Source organism: Sitophilus oryzae, unplaced genomic scaffold, assembly GCF_002938485.1.
Source record: "Sitophilus oryzae breed Bouriz unplaced genomic scaffold, Soryzae_2.0 scaffold_1640_pilon_pilon, whole genome shotgun sequence".
In the NCBI taxonomy this organism is placed as follows: domain Eukaryota; kingdom Metazoa; phylum Arthropoda; class Insecta; order Coleoptera; family Curculionidae; genus Sitophilus; species Sitophilus oryzae.
The window spans coordinates 1,590,044-1,612,986 of NW_022146326.1; the positions used below are offsets into that span (position 1 = coordinate 1,590,044).

At 35.5% G+C, this 22,943-nt stretch overlaps 1 protein-coding gene across 1 annotated transcript in view; it reads left to right on the forward strand.

The window, feature by feature from the left end:
* LOC115880659 (collagen alpha-5(IV) chain) overlaps window positions 1–22,943 on the forward strand; it is a 233,206-nt gene that overhangs the window by 204,709 nt on the left and 5,554 nt on the right. Inside the window, exons 10-22 of the mRNA XM_030897939.1 lie at window positions 110–349; window positions 2,199–2,439; window positions 4,657–4,769; window positions 7,543–7,899; window positions 9,496–9,726; window positions 11,453–11,649; window positions 12,924–13,290; window positions 15,921–16,166; window positions 17,553–17,804; window positions 18,494–18,721; window positions 19,543–19,884; window positions 22,119–22,358; window positions 22,727–22,904. Coding sequence (XP_030753799.1) covers window positions 110–349; window positions 2,199–2,439; window positions 4,657–4,769; window positions 7,543–7,899; window positions 9,496–9,726; window positions 11,453–11,649; window positions 12,924–13,290; window positions 15,921–16,166; window positions 17,553–17,804; window positions 18,494–18,721; window positions 19,543–19,884; window positions 22,119–22,358; window positions 22,727–22,904 — 3,232 coding nt within the window. The remainder of the gene's footprint in view (window positions 1–109; window positions 350–2,198; window positions 2,440–4,656; window positions 4,770–7,542; window positions 7,900–9,495; window positions 9,727–11,452; window positions 11,650–12,923; window positions 13,291–15,920; window positions 16,167–17,552; window positions 17,805–18,493; window positions 18,722–19,542; window positions 19,885–22,118; window positions 22,359–22,726; window positions 22,905–22,943) is intronic.

Consider the following 22,943-nt stretch of genomic DNA (forward strand, 5'->3'; position numbering starts at 1 on the left):
CCACAGAAAAACATCATAAGCATCGTTCAAATTCAATCATTAATCTTATAAATATTAATCGAGCTTATTCTTGTATTTATATCATACTCACTGACTGTTGTTCTTCTAGGTCTAAATGGATTGAAAGGTGAGAGAGGCGAGAGTGGTAGACTGGGCAGACCGGGAACGGCAGGTTACGAAGGTCTGTCGGGACCCCGAGGATACAAAGGAATTCAAGGTATACCCGGACCATCAGGACCACCGGGACTGGACGGTCAAGACGGACGACCGGGATTGGCCGGACGAATGGGTCCGGCTGGACGACCGGGACTTCTACTTCCTCCCGATGGCAACACCAAACCGGAACAAGGTATTTTAACAGTGAAAATATTAATCGCGAAACAATTTCCGATGCACGTGATCAACTTTGGGTGACAAGCGATAGCTACAGAGCTGCCAGATTGTGATGGATTTATCAGATGAATCTTAATGTAAAAATTGGGAAACAACATATTTATTATATGTATATAATTTTTAAAGATTTTTACGTTTTATTTTATGACAGTAGTCACTATGACTGTAGTGACTGTCAGCCACAGTAGAAATATTTAAATTTAAAGTAGCAGCTACTCGCTACAAATTCAAATAAAATCTTTGAAAGTGGTATAATGTTTGTATCAACTAATCAAACATACTTCTCTGACTGCAATCAAGGGTAATAAAAAACCTTTATTGTCACGTTTTCGTTCAAAATAGTTTATCAGGAAAGCTACAAGCTCTTTGCTTCGATTGTTTAAATGCTTCGGCCTATTTTCAACACGCAATTTCAAGAAATGCAATACAAAAACTTGGTAAAAAATTAGTTCTTAAAAGAACTGTTTGTGCATGCTTAAAAGTACGACTTTTAAAAAAACACTATGAATATCGGCAGAAAAACAAGAATTAAGCTTGATTTTCATGCGTCCGTTATCCGTTATCCGTAATTTTTTTACACCAGCCCGTCAACAAAGAAAGATCGTACGATAACGGACGTTTTAACACTTTTTTGAGAAATTTAATCTGATCTTAATAAAAATATAATAGTACAAGAGCTAGCACAGTCGAGAAAATGATAATTTTAAGAAAGCTGGTTCTTTAATATATCTTTTGCTATGCTCTCCTGACCAAAGTGCGGGCCGTCTGGCAGCCGGTAGACTATTGCGGTTCACTATTGCGCATCACATCTATACAGGGTATTCCATTTTCGTGTGGTTTATGGGATTTCTCGTTTATGAATAGAGATACAATGATGGGATTTTCACATTACTTTGCTATTTTTTTATGAAACTAAATATGCTACAAATATGTTTGTCCTAGCGTCCTTAGTTCTGAAATACAGGGCGGATTTGTTATGCGCAGTAGTGAACAGATGTTGCATACAGATATGATGCGCAGTAGTGAACGCAACGTCTACCGGCATCGGCAGCCAGATGGTCCGCACTCTGTTCAGGAGAGCATAGCAAAAGATACATTAAAGAACCAGTTTTCTTAAATTTATCTCCAGAAAACATTGCTGGCTGTTAGCCAAGCAAGTAAATCAGCGAAATCGTTATGGAAATGAAAATATAAAATGACACTAATTACAATCAAATCGTATATCCGATAAACGAAGGCATGAAAATTACAATAAATTTAAAAACTGCGTAATTTTCTAACCAATCGAAGTCTTTAAGTTCAACCAATAAAATTAATATCGTATCATGGGATAACGGTTGCATGAAAATCAAGCTTTGCTGCCTAAGATTCAACAACAACACGATATTATACAAAATAAGGATTGACATTATGATAACTCTTTTCATTATAACGTTGCTGATCGCAGCGCAATGTGACCAACATAGCGATAAAAATAATAGCTTTAAACTAATAAAATTTTTGCAGCTTTAATAAAATATCTATTAAAATCATTTGCTCTATAAAATAAAATGAACAGCTGCTTGGTATTTTAAATTATACAACCATAGATTTAGGAAGAATATACAACCAATTTAAACATTTTTACCAAAATTTCATTTAGTTAGGTTTAAAGCCTATAAACCTATAAACCTTAAAATGTCAATTTCGATATCATTGATAACGTGCATCGAAATTTGTTTTGCGATTACCGTACATTGTATAGGAGGGGGGATGTTAATCACCCCGACCTTCATTTATGACGTATGACACTCTTTTGTTCGCAGGTGACAAAGGTGACTTTGGCTTCGTTGGACCTCAAGGCCCCTACGGTGATAACGGTCCACAAGGAATTCCCGGAGATTACGGTCTCAGAGGCACTCCAGGACCCAGAGGTGACATTGGTGACGATGGTCTTGCTGGATACGACGGAACGGATGGAAAACCTGGTGATTTGGGAGAAAAGGGTGATTCCCACGAGTTCCCTATAACTCTTTTAGTAGGAGATCGTGGATTTAAAGGATTTAAGTAAGTTTCGTTAAGAAATAAGACGTGCACGAAAAATCGATTTACTTTAGATATAGTACCATGTATCTAATCAAAAAGTAACGAATTTCTATACCTCTGTATCGGATTCATCACTCCAATAAAGTGCTATGGGTATTTCGCCACTGTAAGAAAATCTACAAAATAAAATAGTTATTTTTTCTAAACAATGCTGCGTTAATCCAAAGGGGACCAAAATTCGCTCGAGTACTCGATTATTGATATAACCGACATTGCTCGATTATGAACGAGCGATGCAAGTGACGAGTTACGAGTTACGAGCGACGAACGCAAGCGATCCTAGAATGAAATAAATTGAAATCTGATTTTAATCCCAAGCAGCATTTGGACGTCGGGACAACGTTGTGTCACGCGATCAAACGTCGGGACGCAACGTCGGCACAACCTCGTGCCAACTCTGGGTCGAAACGACGTTGGATACCGACGTTGGCTAGCAGCCTAATTTAGTACAAACTGCAACGTTGTTTAAAATCCTAATTCACAGAAATACAAAACTGTAATAATATGGCGTCTAAGTCGCGTTTTATCCTAAATTGGGATAATTATAGTAAAACTATTATTTTTATGATTTAGTTAGAGACATATGTCAGATGGCAGTAAAGGAAAACAAAACAAAAGTATTTAAGTGTGGAGGATGTTTGAAGATCATAATTATTGAAACACTTTAACCGACTCTGTAACTCGTTACACAAGGCAAAAAAGTTAAACGCAAACAACTTTATTGATAAATGTATTGTTTCTACTTTGAAAAATACTAATGGACCTTAAAATTAAAGAAGTTTTAAAAAATTTCTTGATTTTTTTTAGTAAAATGAGAATAATTTATTCGCAGTCGAAAAAATTGTTTCTGCGTGTGGTTTAGGGTCAAATATTTCAAGTTAGTTTATTCAAAAAGCAGGAATTGCTATTTTAGGAACGAAACATTTTCTTATTCAACAACATGGCGGCTTTCACTTTGTTGTTTTGGAGATTAAGATGGAGTAGTTCGAGTAGTCGCATACTGGACTAATAAAGTCGCAGTTCAGCCTTAACAGGCTAGCGATTCTGTAAACATATTTTCTGTCTAGTGACTCATCAATCGTATACAAATAGCATAGGCTAGACAGGAAATTTCTTGCTACGGAGCTTACAGAATCCCACCGCAGGTAGTATACTAGTCGCAAGATTGCCTAATTTAGTCATCCTAGAGTCTAGCTTGTGCCGCCCTCTATATTCTAAATAAACGAGGGAGTGGATAAAGTGTCGGTAATATATGTCGATGTTTATTTAAATTTAATTTTATATGTACCTTTCTTATGTCCCATTTTAATTAAGTTTTTTTTTATAAAAACAAAAACAGCACTGAACTGTCTGACTGAACAGAACAATGAAGTGAAAATTTAAGATTTAAGGTTATGGTTCAATACAGTTGCAAAAAGGTAGTGGCTCGACGTCCTACCAACATAAGAATAAGGAAATCTAAACAACGTTGGAATTAGTAAAACAGACGACGCGCGACGTTTGCATAACGTTGGAATAGGTCGTAAAAGTGACGTCGGAAAACTCTTTATTGCCCAACATTGTAACTACGTTGTCCGAATCACCTAAAGATCACTTAAGCAAAAAAAGGTTACAAGACAACGTTTATTCGACGTCGCAGAAGTTTTTACTTTGTTGTAGTACTAGTTCAACGTCGCAAGCACAATAGCACAACGTTACAACAACTAGCACAACGTTACAACAACGTTTACATTTATTTTAATACCCAAGGTACGGAGCTAACTATTTTTTGTAACTAATCCAACGTTGTGTTTAGTAAACATGTGGTCGCAAGTCGTGAAAATGCTACTTGGGATGTTACATACTCGATAAAAAGCCAAGCAAATTTTCTACATACATTGCAGGTACATCGACAATACTTTGAAATAAACTAAATCAAGCGATCAAGCGAATCGCTCGTCGTTTTTCGCTCGATTATTGAAATCGCTTGAAACTCGAGTACTCGATTATTGAAATTATTCGGTTTTTCCCATCACTAGTTAAAAGTCGTTGCAGAGATTAAATAATTGTTTATTGGCCAATAGCAACACGAGATTTTAGAACACTGACTTTTTCCACCAAATGCTTATTGTTTTGAATTGGTCAAATAAAATGTTAACGAAGTGTAAACTAATAATTAACCTAACCTGTTTATTGCAGAGGGCGAAAAGGAGACAGTGGATCAGCGGGCTCCCAGGGAGACGAAGGAATAATTGAAAATATCATTGACAAAAATGGAGATAAGGGGGTAAAGGGTGAAACAGGAGACATAGGTAATGATACGAGTATTGTTGTTACATTAAGTATTTTTAGGTACTGTGTGCGTAATAATTAGGCACTGTTATCAAAATAAAAATACATTTATAGTATACAAAAATAAGACAGCAACTAATACTAAACTTGTTGAACACCTAATCAAAATACACAAATAAAGGTTATGTTATTATTTCAAAACAATGACTAAAGAATACAAGGACAAATAGCACCCGAGACCAAACTGTGACCATTTTTCCAAACAGTGCCGTGGCACATATTTTTCTTAACATAGCCGCTTGAAGCGATATTTATATTTTTGATTGGTGTATCTGGTGGTATCATACTAATTAATTACAAAAAAAACGTATTAAAATGTTAACAAAAAGTACAAAACTAATATCGACCATATAGCACATATCAAGTACATATTATCAGAAAAATAAATATCGAATTCAATAAAAAAACGCTAAAAAGGTGTAGTGGACTGTTTATTTCCCTATAAAACGTAACTCCTGGCTCTTACTTAACATTGCATCTTTTACACTTGAAAGCTGAACAAATTACCATTGTAATACAGTTTATACAAAGTTCACTACACACAACCAACTATTAAAAATCGCTAAAATTGTTGCTGGTGGCCAGCTGATGACTAATTCGTTATGTCCAAAAAAAATGGCGTCTAAGGTCACAAATTCTGCTGCAGTCCGTATATGGGAGTTACATGTCCTTGTATTCTTTAGTCATTGTTTCAAAACTTTGAATAAAAAGATTAAGGAAAGAGTATAATGTTATCCATGTATTCATGCGTGGTGGGCGGAAAAAGGACTCTAAGGTGGGGATCCTTGACAGTTCTGTTTGACGATTCATTTGACACATTTGAATTTGATTTGAAATTTTGTGGATTTGTCAATCTTTACTGAGCTTATTTTATGCTATTTGTTATTTATTTTACTACTGATAGTTGTATAAAGGTATAGATGGAAATTATGGCAGAACTTAAATTAACAGTGATACTATTGCGATTTATCGAAAAAGACTGAAAAATGGTTGTGTAGCGTGCGGTAGATCTCGGTCAAAAATCGAGTGAAATAATGGGATAACTTTTCGCTAGTAAGTGATTATATTATAATATACATACATGTAGTAAATCGATCATTCATGAAATTCATTTAAATTAACTATAATTATATATTTTTTCTTGCATTTTTGCTTTTATTTACTACTTGTCAAAGATTAGATGTCAAAGAATTTAGATACGTCAATTTGACTTACCGGCTTCAGTAGCGTATCGGATGTTTGTGTTAATAAATAATTATTATAATTTATCTATTTTTATTAGAATTTTATATTTTTATAACAATTTTAATAACTACCAATATTTATTCACAACGTAAAGTAAAACAACAAATTATTGAGTCTATCCCACGTCTACCCTACATCATAGTTTTACACTTTTTAAATAAAATTAGAACGGCACTGATAAACCGGAATTTAAGTCGGCCATATTTGAGTCCCATCCTCGGTTGACCTATATTTTTTTATATACTCCATCCTCATCCTTAATCTTTTTATTCAAAGTTTCAAAATGAGTTCGTCAGAATGGAGGAACTCATTTTGATATGAGAAGAAAACAATAAAGATTTGGCGGTCGGTGGACCTTAAAATTAGGTTAATCTCTAGCAAGAGCTCTATAGCGTGTTTTGATTGCTTTGGTTTCACTCTTTTCTTTGTTTTTTTTTTCGCGTTTCTCTGTTTGATTAGTGCGCATCTCTCAATAGAGTCACAGTTTAGTTAGTTTTAGTTAATAATCCGTGAACATATGACGGTATTTTCTTTACATAGTATAGGCTTGGTGCATTCTCCTTCGGTGCTGCCACCATCCGATTAAACAAATACTAAGAGCGGACTAAACAAATGCACGGTTTAAATAGCGAATACACGAAAAATTTGTTATATACAGTTTGTCTGCTCGATCTGTGTCTATGAAAGGAATGCGGGCAAAAAACATTTAAATAAACAGCAATATATTTTATACGTCGACTTGACGAGTACGTCATCGCAAATCGCTCCGCCCACTCATTTTGTTGGCTATTGCAAATTTGTCGAATTTTTATTGATTGGACGCGTCGTCTAATTTTTTACGAAAAACATCGAGAGAATATCGTTTCCCATCTCACGGATACCACAGAACGGACAGACGTACTGTATGTAATTATTTTAAAAATGTTAGGAAGTATAATTTGTGAAAATTCTAAATATAAAAAGTAAATATTTTGAAATCTTCAGAAAGTCTAACTTGTATTATAATTTATTATTGAAGGTAATAAAACTTTTTAGAGGAGTTCAACTAAGGTAACGAGCATAGTTTTATTTTACGTGGTTTTACGTGCCGATTTTGCTAGTGGGGACTTAACTGGGACTATTTCGGCTATAACGAAACTTTTTTTTAAGTTATAATTTACATAATTATAATTTTAGAAGATATTCATACGTGAAATACTTTAGTCGGACATTTTTTTTCGGGAATTTTTAAAATCAACAAATAATGTTTAAAATCGATAAAAATGAACCTTCTACACCCTGTATTTTCGAAACGAAGCAGTTTGGTTTGGTTTGGTTTGGTTTGGAGATAAATAGGTATAAGTAAAAAAGTTCGTATAAATGTATATCCTCATTTATACGAACTTTTTTACTTATACCTATTTATCTCCAGAATATGCTGCCGGAGTTTCCGGAATACAGTTCGGACCGCCCTGTATACATTAATATTTATATGCAACCCTTTTACAGGATTCCGTGGTTTCGACGGCCCGAAAGGCCCATCGGGTACGCCCGGCTGGCAAGGTCTTCCCGGAGACCAAGGCCCTCCCGGCGAGTCCATACCCGGCCCGGAAGGTTTCAAGGGTTACCCGGGACTGTTGGGCGACGAGGGACCTAGAGGTTTCCCCGGAATTCCGGGTAAACCGGGCGAACCCGGCGTCGAGGGCATCAAAGGACCAAAAGGTTACAGAGGGGAACCCGGGCAAAGGATTCTTTATGGAGAGATGGGTCAGCCGGGGTACCACGGAGACAAAGGAGACCTGGGTGACGATGGACCGGAAGGGTATCCCGGATTTCCGGGATCGCCCGGACCGAAAGGATTTAAAGGTAAGTTATTTGTTACAATACCTATACCTACTTAATCGAAACGTGTTTATCAGACTAAAAGTTGATTCTCACTATACCTTCCATATCAGCTCACTTCCGTTTCCCTTCCGTTTACATAAAATATTATATCATTTAAATGAATAGGACAATGCACACTATCCGTTCCGTTTCCTTTCCGTTCCATATCCTTTCCTTCGATACATTTTTTTCGCGGACAGACTGAAGCGTATCGGAAACAGCGTTGTCAACTCCTTACATTTCTACCAGCTCTGTTAACATTTTATTGATATTTATTTATTCTTTTACCTCTTAATTAAATCTATTACTTTTTTCAAAGGATACAAATTTTAAAATAAAACTGTCGTTATGATATGAATTGTACAATAAAAAGTATGGAACTGATACGCAACGGAAGCTTACATATAGCGTCAATCTCAATACAATAAAAAATACGAAACGGATATGGAATGGAAACGGAAGGTATAGTGAGAATCAACCTTAAAACACATTGTGTCAGGTATAAAAAGCAAATTGTACTGACTGAGAAAGAAAGAACACCTATATTATATCTACACGGTGGCTAATTAGTGGGAGGATGTCGTTTTAATACGTTTTTGTAGAATACATACCTGCAGCTTGCTGAGCCATTTTCAATTAAAACAATAATATTAAACGTAAAAAGAGCACAAGAACAACAACAATTTATAATTTTAAACATAAAATTTAGCCATTTACCTCTTATCTGTGAGAAGTAACAACTTTGACGTTTCTTTGAAACAAATGAATGCAACTAAACACACCCATAGCAACGCCATTCATGGTAGAGATGATTTAACTTATCATTTATCTTTTTTTGGGAAATCTTAAACACATTTGCTTTTTCGAATTTCGATCACCTTTTTTATGCTAATACCCCACCGTGCGTCGTTGCAGCGACCCTTAACGGTGTTTAATTAAGGAATTAAAGATGCCTCAGTTTAAAGAAATATCGCTGTCAAAAAGTCTGCAATTCGCAAGATTTTAACATTTAACAAAATATATTTTTATCTTCCAACACGCCTTATTACACCAATATACCATAAGTAAACCAAAGTTGTTGATGATGAAAAGAAATAATTCTTCTTCATTAATAAGTCAGCTGATCATGGCATCTTGCACGATTAATTATTCTCGGTTCAATCAGTCATTGTAAGCAATGAATTTTTTGGAACATCCTTTATAATACTGCTGTCGAGTATCTATCGTAGTATTTTTGATAGTATTATTTTTTCAGTCAAAAGTGTATTTAAATACATCGGTGATCAAAAATTACCAGAAATAAGTTTTTTTTAATTTTCCCCTAATTATAAAGTAGGTAAAATACACGAAATTTGGTGATTTTTCACAAGGTCTGGAATTTTTTGTGGAGTTGAAGGAATACAAAAGTTTTTTAAGGTTTCGTCACAAAAATTCGCTCGAAAATTTTTGGCAACACTGTTGAATTATATAGTGTTTTATTGTTGAATTATATAGTGTAAACTTAGTATCTTATATGGCTGTTGGAACACCAAACGTTCCATCCCCAACTATATTAGTAACTTTAAACTTGTACTTTAGGACCAAAAGGAGCACCGGGTTATTCGGGAGCAACGGGATTCCCAGGTCACCAGGGTATGACGGGCATATCGATCCGTGGACCTCCAGGTCTGGAGGGCTATCCTGGACCCACTGGAGATGCAGGAGCGCCTGGTGAGCCTGGATACCCTGGAGAGGATGGCGAAAACGGACCTCCTGGTTTGAAAAATGCCAAAGGAGATGCTGGAGAGCGTGGTCTTTGGGGAATAGAAGGTAAATAATAATACTTTTTATTTTAGATAGACTTATATATTTATTGTATATAACTCATGTTGGCATTACAAGTTACATGAATCGACAATGATTGAAATAGTTATCAATACTATGTTAGAAACACGTAAGAACAACTTAAATACAACTATAGTGTTCAATATAGAAAAATAATACTTTTAATGATAACGGCTTATTTTCAAAACAAGGTTATAGAAATCTGGAGCTACTACCCTTACCTACCTGCGGCATCTGTAAGGGGGGAAACGATATTCTTTTCTGTTAGCCGGCAATTCATGGGCGTGCCGTAAATATTTTAGATAACATTACTTACTTATACAAAAAATTAAAAATATCTAATCAGGTTTATTTTTTCAATATTTTTCCACGTAAATAGAGGTATTATCCTGATAAAAATTAAAAAAGTAAGAAAAACAATAAAAAGTCAATGAAATCACGTAACTATGTTACCGATAACGACTGCACTGTTCCCTAAGCTTGGTCAGCTACCGTTTTAATCCATAGTACAAGAAAACATGGAAAAACTATTATTACCAGATGCTTGGTTTTCTTCGTTAGTTCAAGATTGCAAATAAGGTTGTTCATATGAAGTTGAAGGTTGAGTCTCAAAGACTCCTTTAATATCTCCGTAACTTACTGTGTTATGTTGCCTTCTTTTGGCAATTAGACCAGATCTTGCAGTAGTCTTAGGTTTATGAGATGAAGAAGGAATATTTAATACTGACACAGTGCCAAATTTTAAATTCCGGCCAGTTTTTGGGTTGTATTGTAGCAACCTTTGTTTCATTGGAATTTCGAAGCTATATAAATGTAAGCTAACCATTTTATAGATTTATCTTATCCTCTCGACAGCAACTGCTTAACCAAATCTTCTTGGAAATCCGAAATATTTTTGTGGGTGCCTTTCGTTTTCCGATTAGTGTTGTTACAAGTAGCCACCGTACACCCAAGCATTTTAAGCTTTTAAAACAAAGCAGTACCTAAACTTTTAAAACAAATTAATACTTGGTCTAGCCACCTAAAATCAATCGTATTAAATACTAGAAACTGAATTACGGAAAATGCCAAAAAAACTCACTATATAAAAACAGGCAAACTACCATAAAACCACGATAAAAACCAGATAAAAACCGTTCGATCAAATGCAGCTGTCAAGGATTTGATTCGAATGTGACGTCATGCGCAGAAATGGTACGTACCATAAAACCACGATAAAAACCAGATAAAAACCGTTCGATCAAATGCAGCTGTCAAGGATTTGATTCGAATGTGACGTCATGCGCAGAAATGAACCAATTTGAAACGAAAAATGAGCATACCATGGTTTATGTAGCTTGGTTTTAATCAATGACGCGTCCCATCAATAAAAATTCTACAAATTCGCAAGTAGGTGTCATACTCTCTGCCGCTTGTATATAGGTAGCGATCTATAAAATATATTGCTATTTATTTCAATGTATTTCGTAGTAAATTGGTCATACCCCAATATTGTGTCTGCATTTTTGAAATTCCTTTCATAGACACAGAACACAGATTCAGTAGACGTATTTAGCGCATTTTGGCGTTCAATAACCTTTTGATATATTCATTTCTTATTTTTCTCAAGATCACTTCTTATTGTTTCTTAGTGTTCTTGTCTAACTTGACATTATTTTTTACATTTTGCTGGCTCAACTTGCATTACATTGGCTCTCTTTGGCATTTTTAGGTGAAAAAGGTTCAGATGGTGCGCCTGGATACCCTGGAGTAAAGGGATTGAACGGTCAATTTGGTGAACCGGGCGATAGAGGTGACTTGGGATATCCCGGACCGTATGGATTGCCTGGACCCAAAGGGCTGTTTGGACCTACAGGATTTAAAGGCGAGAGAGGTGATATTGGAGATCAAGGTTTTCCTGGTTTTCAAGTAAGTATAAATTACTTTTATACCATATACGGAGTAAATAAGTGGTTCTAAAAAGGTATATAGGACATCCTATTTCAGATTTTTACTACATTCATTCTAAAGCTAATAGCAAGCCGGATTATACGAATTATAAATATAAAGGGTGTTCTATTTGAGAAAACGTAACATAAGTTCATATCTTCTTCTTCTTTTTTTTTCTTAGAAAAACAGACTACGCCACTGTATTCTACGTAAAAAAGTTCTATAGGAAACATACCTTTTAGCATTTAGAATAACAATCGGCCCTAATTGCAAAATTTTAAGACTGTGTAGTTCAGAAACGAAGAGGGCTATGTACATTTTGTTTACAGCATCTTCCGTTTGACAAAAAAGTGGGACAGGTTTTTACAAACCGCGCCCTCATATCTTTACTAATAACGAAGATACCGTATGATTTCACCCAAAATAAGATACCCTATATACTGCCACTTTGTACATGTCGCAGGCGTATCGAATAACTCGGCATTTTGCAAAAAGACTAGGCATATTATAAAACACCGGCGTTTTTAACAAAAGAAGGTTATTTAACAAAGAGCCTCTCTGTTTTCAGTCGCTTTGCAAAATGCCTAATGAAGACTAATCAGATTGCACAAAACATTTTACGCGGGATTGGTATAACCCTTATATAACTAACCTAAAATTATCCAACGACATTTTAACTTCTCTTTCAAAGATCTAAATTCATTTTATTTTAAAAGAAAGCAAAGTTCCACAAAGAAGCAGCCCTGTACACAGAATCGAATTACAGAGTATAATAATTAAATGAGATATTAATATTAAGGTTTTAACATATTTTGTATTTAAAATTATGATATTAATAATTAAAATTTAAGAAATAGGATTCAAGTTGTTTTCGTCTAAACATAATAAAATTTTGACATAAATAATTATTGTTTTTGTGTAGGAAAATATGGGGTATTTTTATTAAAGCGTAAATTATTCAATTTGTTTATGCTCATAGCTGACTAAACTTAGATGATTTTTTAATCTGCCTAGCCTTCGATTTGGTATTTTGTAAAATTACTGAAAACAGGCAGTCTATTTGCGGATAGAGAGGATATCATCATTGTTTAATATGCCTAATTCTGATTAGGCTTTTTTCAAAGTGACTATAAATAGATAGGCTTTTTATAAACATTCTTTCTTTTGTGTATAAAACCGGCGTTTTATAATATGCCTTGTCCTTTTGCAAAAAGCCGGCATACACATTATTATTAATGTTACTCTTAAATTAGGGAGAGCCAGGTTTACCAGGCTCACCAGGCAGACCCGGTTTCGACGGTTTCCCGGGAGAAAAGGGCGACTCGAACTTCTTCGGCCAGAAAGGCCAAAAAGGCGAAGCGGGCGACGTAGGATTGGAGGGTCGGGATGGCTTCACCGGACCCCAAGGTCCCAAAGGTATCAGGGGCGACGCCGGTGCCACGACGATCGGCCTTGACGGCCCGCCAGGACTACCGGGCGATGCGGGATTCCCGGGATTGCGCGGCGGCTACGGTTTCAAGGGAGAAGTCGGCGAACCCGGCTTCGTAGGTGAGGACGGGCTAATTGGAGATGGTGGAGAGCCGGGAAGGCCGGGAGCAAGGGGTTTGAATGGTATTCCAGGTGAGTGGTTAACGATTATCTTTGAATTGAAAGGTTAAGCCCACGGCCACACAGAAAGTGTTTTTTTGGGTTTTGCGTTTTTTGCGTGTCAAGCGTATTTTGCGATTTTACCGTTTGAAGCGTTTTTTTCAATTTGTGTCCATTAAAAACACGCAAAAGAAGCGACAGGTCTGCAGTTTCTATATATTTTTTTACGCATAAAAAAATATGTTTTGCCCTAGAATTTTTTTTTACACGTATAAAACTAATTGTTACCAGTAAAAAAATACTTTTTACGCATAAAAACTATTTTTTACGCGTAAAAATATTCCTTTAATTTACTACTTTTTCAACAATTCAAACTACACGTTTTCAAACATTTCCATCAAATTTGTGAATTTAATAGAATCTTCCTAAACAGCAGATGTTCTCTATAAAATATTTTTAGATAATATGTACCCTAAAATGAAAAAAAAATGCATACTATTTAATTTATTTTTATTGTATTATTAAATATTAGATACGTTCGCCTATGAGGGGGTCTTATCTTAGAAATCGCTAAAAACGCTACAGAAAACAAATTGATTTGTTTTCATTTGCGTTTTTTGTGAGATACGCCGAATGCTACCGTAACCACCGTAATAACAAGGCCGCACAGCTGTGACGTCACCAACTGGAGGCACAACTTTATTTAGCAACGTTGATAATTACCCGATAAATGTTCAAATTGTGGATCTTTTTTCACTCACCAGATAGATTTCGAAGTTTTAAACTGTCTTTTTCCGAGTTACTAAAAATATTATAGTATATAAAAATAGTTTTAATAGAATACGGAAAAAATCATACCAGTCAATAAATGTTTATCTCTCACTTTTTATCAATCAAATTTAATAAAGGAATATTTGAAGTTCACAATAGTGTATATATATGAGAAAAAAAAACAATAAAAAATAGATATTTTTTATAGTATATATTATGCATTTTATTGATATTTTACGCCCTCTACACCTACGGCGTCTGTCGTAGCACGTAGCGGAGTAGTATTGCCGCAGTTGACAGTCATCCATTTATCGGTGGGTGTGCGGACGTGGTAAGTGGTAATTATAATCGATAATAGAAGGGTGAAAAAAGTTATAAATCTGTAAAAAGAGGTGTTTAAACTATAAAGTGATTATAAGTGTGTGCAATTATACAGTTTAAAAGGTATAATGCCTTGGGTTTCCAAAAGATGAAATTACTAATATAGTTTTATTTGAATATATAATTTTTAACAAAGTTTTGCAAAGCCATGCTTCTCAAAATTCACAATAAAAAAATATTTTTATCAAAAATATCTGTGGATTACATTAAAAGTAATAACACCATTATTAAAATCTCCGCAATGTACTATTTATAATGCTAAGTTATTGTAAAAATTGTCATAAATTCTTCTAGAAATACACGTCGGAAAAACTACTGTTGTTAAAAAATAATGATAGACTTGGAAAAGGAAATAAAAGAAACTTAGACACACTTACAGCATAAATAAATACAATGACGATGGATAATATGAGATGGGATGTTTTTTAAATTTTATGTTTAATTATTATTTATTAAAAATTCGGTGCAATTAAAGTTTATATCCATTATATACGTATTTTATAAAGTGTATCAAATGCAATCAAAGTTTAGGCCTCCAGTTGATGACGTCACGAATAAGCTGTTCGGCCTTGTTATTACGGTGGTTACGATGCTACACGCTTTTGGTCGGGACACTCCTATATAATCCTGTTATTTTGTTTTAGTTGCAAAAGACGCTTCACGCTAAAAACGCAAAAAACGCTTTCTGTGTGGCCGTGTGCTAAGGAAGGAGTATAAAGATTGATTCTCACTATACCTTCCGTATCAGCTCCCTTCCGTTTCCCTTCAGTTTACATAAAATATTATATCATGTAAATGAATAGGACAATGCACACTATCCGTTCCGTTTCCGTTCTGTTCAATATCCTTTCCTTCCATACTTTTTTTTGTTTTCCTTCCATACTTTTTTTTTTGGCGGACTGACTGAAGCGTATCGAAAACAGCGTTGTCAAGGTATTACATTTGTACCAGCTCTGTTAACATTTTGCTGATATTTATTTATGCTTTCACCTCATAATTAAATCTATTACCTTTTTCAAAAGATACAAATTTTTAAAACAAATTTTTCGTAATGATAAAAATTGTGCAATAAAAAGTATGGAACTGATAGGGAACGGAAGCTTAGGTATAGTGTCAATACAATAAATAATACGGAACGGATACGAAATGGAAACGGAATGTATAGTGAGAATCAGCCTTAATGCTATCCATGTATTGATGCATGTTAGACGGAGATTGGGAAGGCTTGACAGTTCTGTTTGACGATTCATTTGACAGTTTTGTTTGACGATTCATTGGACACATTTGATTCGATTTGAAATTTTGTGGATTTGTCTGTCTTTACTGAGCTAATTTTATGTTATTTATTACTTAACCTGCAGCAATATAATTACAATATTTTTATTATTTAATTTTGAATTTCCAAAAATATTTCGTGAAACATTTTGAGAATAGTGTAGAGGATGTTTAATAATTTTTAAATTTTCTTAAGCAATAAATAATTAAATCTCATAAAAAAACATGTTTATTAGGTCCGAAGGGACAAATGGGAGATAACGGATTGCCTGGACTACCTGGTTTGCCCGGCGAAGTGGGAATGGACGGCGAACCCGGCTTCATAGGCCGTCCCGGTCTACCGGGAGACGTGGGACTGCCAGGTCCAAGAGGTCCTTCGGGAGACAAGGGAGTGAAAGGAGCCAGAGGACTGCCTGGAGCCGCGTTGCAAGGAAGCGCGCAGAAGGGAGAAGATGGAGATTTTGGAATGACTGGACTTTCTGGTAATGTTCATTTCAGTGACAAGAGTACTACTGAATTAATACCCTATGATCGAAAAAAAACGGCATCCAGTTGGCTTGGAAATGAACATCGATGACGTTACTCGTATAATTTTATATATAAAATGACAGCGATCTTCATTTCATAGCCGTAGCTGACGCCCTTTTTTCGATCATACGGTATAAGCTTATATCGTCTTGGTTACGCTAACCATAAATAGGGACATAATTCCCTTATGACATTGCGCTCTACCTTTTATAGGTAACAACAATGGAATACAATAGAGATTTTGAGATTGCTATAATATTTTTCTGTCCAAGCCACTAAAGGTATTTTTTATATTCCTTTTCGTAAATGGATTCAATAATAATAATAATGCTTTTGATAATTTCGGATCGGTTCGGCTTTTTCCGGAATTATGTCGCTAAATATATTATTTATTCAAATTTATAATTGTTTTCTTGTAATTTTATAAATACAACATAGTGTGTTGCATATAAGAAACTTTATTTTATATAAGGACATGTATGAAATACCTATGAAACATTGGAAATCGACGTTATACCACGATGGTTTTTGCAGTTCACAGTTCACACAGCTTAAGTTTTTTAATGCCAGTCAATTCACAGTTCACAATTATGAGGGGTTTAAGTAAATAAAATTTAAATTAAACTTACAAGATAGCAATAACTACTTTGAAAATGGACAACATGTTTAATTTATGTCAATGATGACAGGTATTGATAATTTTAATTCCAAATATCTGGAGAACTACTACTCGTAAAGATTTTTACCAAGAGACCTTCTCTACGTAAAAAACGTCCTAAATGTATATTTTTTTACTCGGTAGTTTTATACAGGTACGGACAAAAAGTTATTACTCTTCAAACCAGTTAAAAATTATGTAAGTGGCGCCCTCTACAAGTAGGAGTCATATTGACATCAGAATCAAAATTGTCATGTAAAAAACTGCCAGACACCAATTTTCATCCAAATATTGACGTTACTTCAGAAATTATTTGGAAAAAGTCGAAATAACAATGAAACTTCTACACCCTGTATCTCCGAAACTAAGCTTTTTAGGACATACATTTATACGAACTTTTTTTACTTATTTTTATCTGCCGAATATGCTCCAGAAGTTTCCGGAGTACAGTTCGTACCACCGAGTATAGAAAAAATAAAAGTAAATTTTAAAAAAAAGCTTGCATCACTGTGAGATAGCACACATCTCAGAATGTTTTCTTCGATCATGTGGTATTATATACTATATTTAGTATATGATAATTAAATAGGAATTAAAATATTCTATAAAAATATTAATTTGGTATTAAATCTTTTAATGAAACAGATAAAAAAATACGTTAATTTTATTATTTCCGTTACAGGTCCGACAGGAATACAAGGAGAACCCGGTTTCCCAGGACTACGCGGTCTTAGAGGCGATCGCGGCAACCCAGGCGAAAAAGGAATAGTGGGCGACGTCGGTTTCGTTGGTTTCCCAGGAGCTCCGGGCGAGCCAGGTCTTCCCGGCCTTCCGGGACTACCCGGGCAAAATCCAGAACCCGGCGAACCGGGAGTACCGGGACTCGATGGCTTCGGGGGTCGTCCGGGTATACCCGGTCAAAAAGGAGCCCCAGGTAAAAATGAAAAACATATAATCAGAGGGACACCCAATGTCCTTAAAAAGATCTTAATTGGTTTTCTATTTAACAAGCAGTTTTTACTGTATTATTTTTTTTCCATAGCAGCTGTTAAAATTGCTTTATATCTATCAAAAATAGTAGATAAAATAGTACTTTAACCGCAAGGGTAGATTAGATGATACTTTTACAGCAAGGATAGGTTAAAAACTTTATTACTTCTCGCACGTTTTTTAATTGCTTCCATTTTTGAAAATTTTTCTATTCCTTTTCATAAGTTATTCGGGATTTAAATTGAAGTAGTTTGGATATGGCGTTTGTCGTCCCAGCTTGAATATTTGTTGGTAATTTACTTATTTCGTTTTGAGCCATTTCTAGCTCCAATTCAATCAGCAATCGACACGAACGAGAATTAAAAAATATTGACTCAATACTGACAACTAAAGCCACAGCTTTATTTATTTGTCAAATTACATAAAAACCAACGCCAACCCAGCACAATATTTTTTCTACTCGTAATAAATTCCTTGAAATAATAATTTCTGAATATTTTTAAAACGTAACTCGCTAAGGAAAAAAATATTGTTTTATACACGACGATAAAATTGCATTATCGTAATAATAAATATAAAATGCCATTTTATCGTCTTGTATAAAAAATAACTATTAATGAAACTCATTTTTAGGAGAGGTTGGTCTCGATGGTGAGCCAGGACCTAGCGGTATTCCCGGCATATCCATTCAGGGAATAAAAGGAGAACGAGGAGACGGAGGATATCCTGGACGACCGGGTCTGGAGGGAATGCCGGGTCCACAGGGAATACCAGGCAGACAGGGACCCAAGGGTTTACAGGGAGAATATGGCTTCGCTTCAATCAACTTCAAGGGAATCAGAGGAGATGTTGGATACAATGGTAACTTGAATTTTGTATAAATATACGGCATTCGCCTTGATTGTTTAATGCATTCATGTGTCGGCGGTATGGCGCGGCCCCCAGGTTTCGCTCCCATATAACATGGTGGGGATTATAATTGCTCGGTACACTGCAAGTATTGTTTTTGTACTCAAGTCATGATTGTAGAAAACCCTGTCTTTTAATTTCCAGAATGCTTTTGATGCGCTGCTAATCCTGTGCTGAATTTCAGAGTCGATATTGGCCTTTTCCGAAATCAGACTGCCGAGGTAATTAAATTCCGCTACATATTCCAATAGTTCTTCTCCGATTTTTATAGCATGGTTATGATCTTCTGGGGGAGTGCACATGATTTTGGTTTTGTCGATGTTTAGCTTAAGGCCCAAAGCCTCGTATGCCCAGGTATATGTGTTCAACATTTTTTGTAATTGTTGTAACGTGTTTGCAACTAGAGCGCAGTCATCAGCGTATTGAAGTTCTGTGATGAATTTTGTACGTGTTTTTGCCCTGAGTCTTTTTATGTTGAACAGAGCGCTGCCATGAATATGTTGAATAGGAGGGGCGCTAAGACACATTCCTGCCTAACTCCTGTATTTGTCAGGAAGGGATCGCTCAGTGATCCATGATGTGACACTCTTGACTGGTTGTTGTTATGGAGGCTTTTGCACACTGTAAAAAATTTGTGGGGTACACCGAACTTTTTCATAATTGCCCAAAGTGCATCTCTATTTACAGAGTCGAAGGCTTTTGTTAGATCGATGAATGCAACATAAAGTTTAGACTGCTACCCTTATATTTATTAAAATTATCCTTCCTTCCAGGTTTACCGGGTTACGTTGGCCCCAAAGGAGACGCGGGCGAACTAGGTCTGGACGGTTTCGAAGGTCGACCGGGCGAAGCCGGCGAAATAGGTCTCCCCGGTGATTTGGGTCCGCCAGGCCGACCCGGTCTGCCGGGTCTCAAAGGTCCCAAAGGCGAAGAAGGCGACTGGGGAATCGATGGCAACGTCGGAGTTCAGGGCGAAGTAGGTTTCCCGGGACCGGCCGGGGACGAAGGCCTGCCTGGCAGGAACGGATTGACCGGATTCGACGGCGAACGGGGCGATAAAGGTCAGAGAGGCGACGTTGGCGATCTCGGGTTTCCCGGACTTGATGGACCGAAAGGTGAGTTTGCAGTGATAACTATTAGTACGAGAGCTAGCAACGTCTGGAAAACAAGTATTTTAAGAAAGCTGGCTTTTTGATACCTATATCTTTTACTATGCTCTATGGAACAGCGGGCATGTCGTCTGGCTGCCGATATACGTTGCGTTCACTAAAGCACATTGAAAGAAAATCCTATATTTTTATTTAGTCATTTAAATTGTAATATTGAATATAAATCGCACAAGTCTCCATAGCGCGGCGCGAATACGTTCCGCCTATAAAGTGAGAAGTCCCGAGTTGAATACCGGCTCGGGATAAACTTTTTATTTTATTTTCGTTTATATTCTGATAGTAAAGTATTAAAGGTGATTAAAAAACAATTATTTAATACTTTAGTATCAAAATATAAACGAAAATAAAATAAAAAAACAGTTTACCCCTTGCTAGCACCAGTCTAGTTCAGTAGACTGGTGCTAGCAAGACGACTTCAAGATTTTAGAATAAAGTGCTTGAATAAGCTCACTAAAGTAATCGCAAAACATTTTCCGATGCATGTCATCAATCATATCGACATTGACACTAAAGTCTATAAACCTGACTATATAAAATTTTGGCAAAAATGTTTAAATTTGTTGTATAATTTAAGATACCGAGCAGCTCTTCATTTTACTTTATAGAGCAAATGATTGTAACAAATATTTCATTTAGATTAAAGCTGTAAAAATTAGTTTAAACTGACTTTTATTATCGCTATGTTGGTCACATTGCGCCATGTTCAGCAATGTTGTCCTTTATTATATGACAATTATCCTAGTGTCGGTCATTATTTTGTATATCGTGTTGTTAAATTTTTATGAGTAATTCCCGTTTTTTGACTATTTTCTTAGTCTTTTTTTAAAAAATGCACTTTTAAGCACAAACAGTTCTTTTAAGAACGAAATTTTCGAGTTTTTCTATTGCATTTCTTGAAAGTGTGTGTTGAAAATATGCCGAAGCATTTAAACAGTCGAAGCAAAGAGCTTGTAGCTTCCTTGTTTTTTTTAAACTATTTTGATCGAGAACGTGACAATAAAGGTCCTTTCTTACCCTTGACTGCAGTCAGAAAAGTAAGTTTAATTGATAAGCACATTATACCACTTTCAAAGTTAATTTTTATTAAATTCAGTGATTATTAGTTTGTGCATTAATAGCACCCCTCTTACTTGTTATTACCACTTATGGCGTGGTAAGATGTACATCAATAAATAAATAACCCATAATAACGCTTATAATAATCTTCATAATGGACTAGTTTTTGCCAATATGTAATAAGTAAAATCAGTTATAAAACAAATAAATCAATTAATCACTAAAATATTAGTTATTAAATTAAAAATAAAACGTTAAACACTTTAAAAATAATATAAATAAATATGTTGTTTGTCAATTTTAAAAATTAAGATTTATCTCATAATTCCATTACAATTTGGCAGCGCTGTCGCCATCGCTTGTCACTCAAAGTTGATCACGTGCATCGGAAATTGTTCTGCGATTACCATATGTTGGAGCGAAACATCGCATAAAAAAAAGTTTTCTATCTTTCAATTTATTGTAAAACCTCATACCCAAGAAATAAAAAAAAATATATGGCTAGAATTTAACGGAATAAACAAAAAGTATAGGATCTTCTTTCAATACGCAGTAGTGAACGCAACGTCTATCGGCAGCCAGAAGACTGCCACACTGTTCCAGAGAGCATAGCAAAAGATATATTAAAGAGCCAGCTTTCTTAAAATAATTTCTCGAAAACGCTGCTAGCTCTTAGACTATAATGTTTAAGGTGGACTTTGCTCATTAAAGGGTGTCCCGATATTCCGCGGACAGAGAACTACTACGTATTTTTTGAATCAAAATAAGTTCATTAGATACAATTTGCCTCTATACAAAAGTGCTTCGTTTGTCTCCTAGAGGGCATCAAACTTTAAAAAAATAAACACATTTTTTCAAATATTTTAAGAACCGTTATTCCGATTTGAATGAGATGTTGAGTGCCTATGTTTTGCTAAGGGCTTTAACATTTGACATTCACAAAAATCAAGAAAAAATGCGGGAAGGGTTAAAGCTCCCCTCCTAAACATTCTACATTCTAAAACTACCTCCACCCCTACATAGACTTTAGTATAAATAATTTCCAACTCCACCAACGGCCGATTTTCTTTTCACTCTGTATTTTCAAACATTAAATACCGGTTGTCAATTTTTTTCTCCCCTAGGTCTACCTGGAATGCCTGGATTACCGGGGAGAATGGGTCTCAAAGGTCTTCCTGGATCGCCAGGAGATCAAGGTGAACCAGCACCGCCAGCACCGGTGGCCAAAAGTCGTGGATTCGCTTTTACAAGACATTCCCAGTCGCATCTCATCCCGGTTTGTCCCAGAAACACCGTGAAAATTTGGGAAGGATACTCGCTGTTGCACATTCACAGTGAGAAGAGATCCAGTGGCCAAGACTTAGGTAAGATGTAGTCATAAACCTGTGGTACTAAGAACAAACCCGATGTCAATAGAGAAATAATGGTAATATATTGTGTTTTGCCTTAGTACCACAGAAATAATGTTCATGCTTTGTAGTAGTTCCATTTTTGGAAAAAGAAATGTATAATACGCCCAAATTACGCCACTGAAGCTGAAACTTTTAGGCACAGAGTTATCAAAAAAGTTTGGCAAGATGTGGTAGGTCATGTTTTTCTTAAATAATAAATTTGGAGCACTGACATACATATATATCATTATATTAAAAATACACTACACGATAAGATTCACTACAAAGAACCGAAAAATATTTATTTATTGCGAAAATAAAGATTTTCATTTGTGTTACAGGTGCTCCAGGTAGTTGCTTGCCAAGATTTAGCACTATGCCATATTTGTTCTGCAACCTGAATGACGTGTGTGATTACGCCCAGTCCAACGATTACAGTTTCTGGCTGTCAACAACCGAACCAGTTCCTATGACGATGACTCCAATTTACGGAAACGACATACAGAAATATATCTCAAGGTGAATCAGTTTACGTTGGATATCCAAGAGCTTAAGTAA